The sequence below is a fragment of the Mustela nigripes genome, chromosome 12 (genome assembly GCF_022355385.1).
Source record: "Mustela nigripes isolate SB6536 chromosome 12, MUSNIG.SB6536, whole genome shotgun sequence".
NCBI classification, from domain to species: Eukaryota; Metazoa; Chordata; class Mammalia; order Carnivora; family Mustelidae; genus Mustela; species Mustela nigripes.
This window is the reverse complement of record NC_081568.1, coordinates 155991037-155999221: the sequence shown is the minus strand read 5'-3', so window position 1 is coordinate 155999221 and position 8185 is coordinate 155991037. Positions and strand designations below refer to the sequence as shown.

At 45.0% G+C, this 8185-nt stretch overlaps 1 protein-coding gene and 1 pseudogene across 1 annotated transcript; both read left to right on the top strand.

The window, feature by feature from the left end:
* The first annotated feature begins 254 nt into the window (after positions 1 to 254).
* On the top strand, positions 255 to 1184 carry LOC132027669 (vomeronasal type-1 receptor 1-like). Its single transcript, XM_059416427.1, has one exon. The coding sequence runs from the start codon at positions 255 to 257 to the stop codon at positions 1182 to 1184; it is 930 nt and encodes a 309-aa protein (XP_059272410.1).
* Positions 1185 to 4330: 3146 nt separating this feature from the next.
* LOC132027668 (histo-blood group ABO system transferase-like) lies at positions 4331 to 7827 on the top strand (annotated as a pseudogene).
* The last annotated feature ends 358 nt before the right edge of the window (positions 7828 to 8185 follow it).

Here is an 8185-nt window from a genome sequence, read left to right as displayed (position 1 = left end):
TATTAATTTTTCACAGAACATGTGATATTCTTCATAGACACTGCATTCTCTTCCTTAACAGTTCTGTTCTTTAAGAATCTCGATGATCCATTGGTCTGGTATAGCTGTATATTTGCTGATTCTGCAGGAAAACTCCCTGAAACTTGATAACTTACTCTTCAGTCTCAATCACCTTTAATATTTACATTCATAATCAAATTATTTGTCTATAGGATGTACTGAACTTGGTTCGAAGATCTAAGCAAGACTGAGAGATGATTTCCAGTGACATAATTTTTGGGATCTTCTTTATCTTTCAAACTTGTATTGGTTTCATGGGGAATTCTTTGTTATTTACATTATATATGTACATCTTCTTAATTCTTCCTCATAAGAAGAAGCCTTTAGATATGATTCTGGCCCACTTAACTTTGGCTAATGCCCTGACACTCATATTCAGAGGGATTCCAATTATAATGTCATCCTTTGGAATTAGGCTGGAGATGGGCAATGCTGGATGCAAAATAGTGCTTTATATTCAGAGAGTTACCCGGAGTATTTCTCTGTGCACCACCGCTCTTCAGAGTATGTTTCAGGCAGTGACTATCACTCCAAGTAATCATAAATGGGCCTGGCTCAAGCACAGAATCTTTATATTCATTCAACCTTCCTTACTCTTCTTCTGGATGATCAACATGGCCATCTATTCTGTGGTCATTTTACAAACTGAGGCCAACACGAATGCTACTGTTGATGGACTTGGGTATTATAGTCCTTATTGCAAATACAACGCATATGGTCTCCATATAGCACCAGTATTTCTAAGTACAATATTCATTAGAGATTCTTTTTTTCTCTCTCTGATGACATGTAATAGTATCTACATGGTGAATATCCTTTACAGACACCACAAAACAGCTCAGAATGTTCGCAATACCATCCAGTCTTCATCACCCTCTCCTGAAAACAAAGCTACCCATGTTATTCTCATACTGGTGAGCTGCTTTGTTTTCTTTTACTGGACCAACACCTTTCTTACTATTTATGCATTTTATACAAGTAAGAAAAAGCAGCAACTGGAGAAATTTAGCAACTTTTTTTCATCATCTTACCCAACCATCTGTTCTTTATTTCTAGTTAAAAATGAAAATAGAATTTATACCAGAAATTTCATGCAAGCAAGAATCAGAATTTCCTCTTCTTGAAGAAAGTTAATTGATCATAGGAACACTCCTTAGCATTCTGCTACATCACAGTACTCATTTGTATGAATGCAGAGGAGTAGGCTTATCAGTGACATGAGTTATATTTATGGACCCCATTGAACTGAGTTACCAATCCAAAGAAATAATTTATTGTGAATTTATGAAACATTATAGACATTAACCATAAGGTTCACATTATGAAGCCATGTTTATAACTTTTAAAATTTTTAAAAAGCAACAACACATAAGTAATGTAGAAAGTTTTTAATATAAGAAACACTACTTATCATACAATTACAGAAATCAATACCCCCTTCCCCCAAGGATAATGGTTACTTTTTGGTGTAAGGTAATGCTAACCCTGAGCAAGGAGATGAAATATGTGTGTTTATTAAATTGTGATCTGTACTTTGGTATGTCATAAATATGTCTGAGAGTCAGTATAAAGGAAATATAAAAGTTTTGAGAGACAGAGGTACAACTTAGTTCCTTGGGAAAGATTGGTATAAAAGATTGGTCTAAAAAGATTGGTCTAAAAAGAGAAGGTGAATCCCAGTCTCCTTGAACTGTGAACTGAATGAACTGTGGACAACTAAGAAGTTTATACCTACATATTAATTATTAGACATGGTGATAATGTAGGAAGTTGTTTATTTGCACAGCAATGTAACTGGCACTCAAACAAACTTTCTTGTAAATCCAAAAGAAGAGATATGTCATATTTAGTTTTCAAAATAAACAGAATTATTAATATTTGCATGTAAACTCAGAAATGTGTTCAAATTTGCAATAATTTACCTAGTTTAGATAAAGAAAGAACACCAGAAAATAAACAAGATTCCCCAAACATCTAGAAGATTATTGTCCTGAGAACTGTTGAACATACAGGTGACAGGTTTGGATTGAAGTGTGAAAGAAGGAGGCATAATGGTCCACACCCAAGAACTAGGTGTCTCCCACAGGCAGAGAAAATCGGATAGCTTGTCACAATTACACATTAATATCAAGTGCTACATGTTCAACCTATGGCATAGTAGGGTAGTGCAGAACAGATGGGTCTGTTATATGCTTAGGAAATAAGATGCTGATTTGGGTTTGGGCTTAGAGTCAGGGTCTGGGGTTGGCATTTGGGGTCAGGGTCAGGATTAAGTTTAGACATAACTGGCCCTCTTCCCCTCCTCCATCTCCCTGGGCTTCCAGGGTGGACAGGACTTGCCCAGTGTCACACATGAGTCCAGGATTGAGATGAATCCTTGGTTCTCTGTCTGTCAGTCCTGGGCTCTAATAGAAGAGTGAAACATCTCCCTGGTCAGTGAGTGGTTCAAATTCAACCCAACCCCTGTCAAGGGTTGTGAATGCCATCAGAGGTCATGGATTCTTCTTTTCATTCTCCCACCTAGGAAGAGTTCTGCTGGCCCCATTCTGCCAGGGCAGCTCCAGGTGCCAGCACAGCCCTGATCTGTGAGGGCACTCAGTACACATGTGTGGACCGGGTACAGGAACCCCGCAGTCCCCACGTTCACTCTTTTTGTAGACTGGTGGGGCCTTCCTTGCACCCTTCCCTTGGATGCACCCATTTGCTTATGGATTCATCTATTGAAGGACTTCCTGATAGAGCTCCTGTGTACCATCGCACGCTAGTTTTTGTGAGGAAAGTTTCTCAAAGCACTTGTCTAAATACTAGAATTGTGATTATTGGATACTCAAGTGACATTTATTTATCATTGATAAAACTGCCAAATTGTTTTCCAAAGTGGCCGTATGTGTATCCCCAGCATGAAGGAGCATTCCTGTCATTCCCCACTGCCAGGAACCAGTATCCTCATCTTCTGGACTGCAGCATTTACCGTCGGTGTGCTGCAACATTGCACTGTTGTTTACATTGAGTACTTCCTAATGATAGAGGAGGGAGAGTGTATTTGCATGCTTATCTTTTATCTGTACATCTTCTTTGTCCAGGTGGCTTTGCAGATATTTACCCAGTGTTAATTAGGTCATTTGTGCTCTTGCTGTTGAGTCCTGAGAGTTTTTTGTGTGTACTTTGAATACAGATCGTTTATCAGATATGTGTTTGGCAAATATTTCTCACAGTTTGTGAGTTGTGTTTTGGTTCTCTGAGCAAGGTCTTTCACAGAGTATTAGTTTTAACTGTATAAATTTCACACTATCACTTTTTTCTTTCCTGGACAGATATTTGGTGTTGTGTGTTAACACGAATCACCAAATCCAAGGTCGTGTAAATTTCCTTTCATGTTTTCTTTCTGATATTTTGAAAGTTGTATATTTTAAATTTGTGTACAATTTTGAGTGAATTTTGTTGGAAGTTGTAAAGGTTTTGTCTAGATTTCATTTATTCATTTCATTTAGTTTTTCCTTGAGTATTTCTGGAGACGCCAGGATATTGTACTCTATTTCAGTTACAAATTTCCAAGGTTTATTGGGTTCAGCTGGAAGAGGAAGGGGCTAGGTGCATCCTTGCAACTAAGTGCACCGCCCGCTGCACTGCCTCCTGCACTGCCTGCGCCGCCCGCAGGGGGCGTTCTGGCGGAGCAACTGACCACCCCCTTCCCTCCCTGGGCTTGCTTACTCAAGAGGCCTTGGGTACCTAGAGTAACGGGGAGCCACCCTGGGTTTGCACGCTTCTGGAGGACCAGGGGCCTTGTGGGCACTACAGGAGCCCCAACCTCACCTGGAACCACTGTGGAGAACGTGCGGGCCGCCTCCACGCTGCGAATCTAGGCCCTCTCACGATTGCTAAGGAGTCTTTGAGTGGATGTGGGTTCACCACCATGATATAGGAGCCCCGCCTCCTTAGGACACGCTGTGGTTGCTTTGGGAGGATTGGGGCTGCCTTCACGCTGCAGGAGCCTGGACCTCGTTGAGAACTCCTGTAGAGAATATGGGTCCTCATCCACAATAATAGGAATGTGGATCCAAGTCCATGCTGACAGGACCTGCTGTGGAGGATGTGGGACTGTGCCCACACTGACAGGACCTGCTGTGGAGGACATGGGGCCAAGTCCATGCTGACAGAAACTGCTGTGGAGGATGTAGGTCTGTGTCCACACTGACAGAACCTGCTGTGGAGGATTTGGGTCTGTGTTCATTATGACGGAACCCACTGTGGAGGATGAGGGGCTGCCTACATGCCAACAGGAGCCCAGCCTCCTCAGGACCAGGTGCGGGAGGAGAAGGTGAGGAGAAGCCATCCGAGTAGGGACTGATGAGGGCATGCACACTTGCAGGGCCCTGTGGAGGAAGGGCATGCTGTGTGGATGGTGGGGCTTCTGTGGCTTTGTGTGTGGTGATGTGGCCTTCTGTGGGGCTGTGCGCAGGACTGTGGTGTACCCCCTTTCTGGGCTCAGATGTTACTGGTCCCATGACTGTGTTTGTGCGCCCACAGATTCAGTTCCTGGGCTCCTCACTCTGCAGTCAGGGAGCGGCCACCCACCTCCATGCTCATGCTTCCCCCGCCTTGGCCCAGTGGGTCTTTACCACATCCACATCCCCTGCAGGGTTGATCCAGAGTCTGGGAGTTTGGGAATGGCATCTTCCCATGAGTCTCTTGCTAACATGTGGCCTCCTGCGAGGGTGAGTGGCCTGTCCATGGTGGGTGACCTGGATCCAGGAGGCCTCTGCCTCCATCCTGAAGTCTGATGTCCTCTCTGCTTCTGTGATGTGGTGCCGACATGGATGTTTGGAAGACTTGTTTCTTCTGCGATGATTTCAAAGTACAGTTCACTTGTTATAGCAACAGAAATATGCTTTATCTCCACACTCAGACTCCCCATATGTCATTTCTTTACCACGTTTGACACTTCACATGGGCTACTTTGGTGTGTTTGACCTCAGACAGAGACACTGTCTTGCAGAACCACCACATAACCCCAGGTGAGGAAATAATGATGATTTCCACATCTAAAGCCAGACCACAGACCCACTTCAGCTGTTGCCACCTGCCCCACTGTCTGAGATGTCTTTCTCCATTATGATCTGGTTTTCATTTTCTGGAACTGCTCCTGAGACTTTCCCCTGTTTTCACAACCTTGATGGATTTTTTAAAAAAGATTTTATTTATTTATTTGATAGGCAGAGATTACAAGTAGTCAGAGAGGGAGGCAGGGAGAGAGGAGGAAGCAGGCTCCCTGCTGAGCAGAGAGCCCGATGAGGGGCTCAGTCTCAGGACCCTGAGACCATGAACCAAGCCGAAGGCAGAGGCTTTAACCCACTGAGCCATCCAGGTGCCCCAACACTGATGGATTTAAGGAGCACAGAAGGCTCCAGTCTGAGTGGTATTTCCATATGGCTTTTGTCACTAGGGCTGTTTTCAGTGTCCATCCATGTTGTGACATGCACCAGTTCTTCATTTTTTTCACTGTGACTAAACATCATATTGACCACTTCAGACATTTCCAGTACACAGTTCTCTGGCCTAAGCTGAGTTCCCGTGACTGTACATCATTCTCCAGAACTTTTTCATTCTCCCCAAGGGAGACTGTATGCATGAAACAGCAACTACCTATTGCTCTTTCCCCTCAGCCCCTGCAGCCACATCCAACTTTGTGTCTCCAGATACCTCATCCAAGTGGAATTATACAGTATCTGTCCTAATGTGAAAACCAGCATCCTGTCCTTGTTCCTGATTTCAGAGTAGAGCTGGCAATTTTCATACTTGAGCATGGTGTTTGATATAGATTTATTGAAAAAAAATTACCCCCTTTTCCCTCTTTCATGAGTGTTTATATTAGCAACAGACATCAAATTTTGGTTAGAATATTTTCTGCATTAATTAATATGACCACATGTTTTTACTTAAAAATTCATGGTGGGGGATAACATTGCTTGGTTTCATTTTTTGAACAATCTTTGAGATGTTTGTGAAGAGAAACTTACTTATAGGGCACTATATATATATATATATATATATATATATATATATATAAAATTTATTTATTTGACAGACAGAGATCACAAGTAGGCAGAGAGGCAGGCGGGGGAGAGGGGAGGCAGGCTTGCTGCTGAACAGAGAGCCCAATGCGTGGCTCAATCCCAGGATCCTGGAATCATGACCTGAGCCGAAGGCACAGGCTTTAACCCACTGAGCCACCCAGGAGCCCCAGGGCACAATATATTTAAGAGCTCTTGGTTTTGCAATTTTTCTGATCAGCCTCCTTACACGTATTTTAAGAAAGGTATAGGAATGTATTTTGCTGACTTTGTGTGGATTTCATTGGGGTTGGTATTAGTGGTTAGGATGGTGGTTAGGGTTATGGTTGGGTTAGGATTAGGGTCTCTCTGTCCTCTCCTTCACAGAGCCCATTCTCCTCTGGTAACCAGAGTGATCTTTTTGGAACATAACCTTTGGGCCTCTCTGTGGTCTGTTCCCCTCCTGTGCTTTGTCTCCAGCCTCACCTCTCCCACTGGGGCCCTCCCTTCTATGGGCACCTAGTGGTGTGGTTTCCCACATGTGCCTTGGGCCTGACTCCAAGCCTTCACATTCTCTCTGCCCTCTGTCAGGAGCACTCATCTCTCCCCTGTGTCTTGTCTGGCTTGTTTTCCCATTGGCTGGGCCTCGCTTTGTCCCTTATGGCCTGACCATTCCTTGTGTGTGTGTGTGTGTGTGTGTGTGTGTGTGTGTGTGCTTGCCATCTACTTAAATGTAGGGTTCCATGGGTTTCCAAATTTCTAAGCCTTAGGGTCTTCTTTGTAAGATGGGGTGCTGATGGCCCCATCTATGGGAGCAGGAGGCAGGGAGGCCCCATGGGCAAGCTCACTCAGGACAGGATGGGAGAGTGGCTGTTGCTTAAAGCAGCCCAGGGATTGCCCCCTTGAATAAGGTGCACATGTGCATGGCCCCCAGATCTGGGGTCCTGCTGCCAGCCTCTGGAAGTGACCCTCCTCACACCTTGTCCCCTGTCCCTGTAGCTATGTGGTCTTCCTGGAGCTGTTCTTGACAATGGCCGAGAAGCCCTTCATAGTGGGACACAGGGTCACCTCCTACATCTTCACCGACAAGCTTTCTCTGAGGTCTGTGTGCCCCTCCGGGAGGGCTAGGGGGTGGTTGACCTCATGGTGGACACGGGGTCACCTACTACATCTTCACTGACCAGCCGGTTGCCATGCTCATGTGCCCCTCTGGGAGGGCTGGAGGCTGGTGGTCCTCGAGGTCTGCAGTGCCCCACACTGGCAGGATGTGTCCATGCAGCACATGTCAATGGTCAGCTGCTTCTGTGAGCAGCACTTACTCTACGAGGTGGATGACTTGGTGGGCAGATGTAGACCTGAAGTTCTGTGACAACATTGGTGTGGAGATCCTGTCCCACCTCTTTGGCACTCTGTACCCCAGTTTCTACCAAGATCATTCAAGGACTTCAGCTATGAGTGCCAGCTTCAGTGCCAGGCCCACATCCCCAGGGATCAGGGCAACATTTACTACATGGGGGGCTTTTTTGGGGTATCAGCAGTGCAGGTTCACTGACTGACCTTGGTCTGTGTTCATGCAATGGGGGTTGACCTGGCCAATGGGATGGAGGCTGTGTGGTGTGAGGAGAGCCACCTGAACATTTATTTGCTGGACCACAAATTCACCAAGATGTTATCCCTGGATGACCAGTGGGACCCATGGATGCTGGGCTGTCCCTAGAGGACCTGTGGGAACCAGAGGTGCTGAGATACTCCCGCACCCCCATCCCCCATCATGAAGAAGTTGAAATTCATGGCCATGCCCAAGAATCACCAGGACACCAGGAATGTGTGAGGGCTCTCCATCAGGGGGTGCTTTCAGTGGAGCCCTCAGAGAAATTTCCTTCTTCTTTCCTTTCGAGGGAGACTGTGAAGTCCAGACATCCAGAGCCCCCATTGACACCTGCACATGGGAGGCCTGCTTGGGGACACAAGCTCCTCTCTTTGTGGTTACTACATTTTGATAACTTCTGGGTCATTTGCAGCTATGACAGATTCCATTTTTTTTTTTTTTTTTTTTTTTTTTTTTTTTTTTTTTT

What these genes read in the sequence shown, in the direction of transcription:
- LOC132027669 (XM_059416427.1), top strand. Translation starts at nt 255, where the DNA reads ATGATTTCCAGTGACATAATTTTTGGGATCTTCTTTATCTTTCAAACT.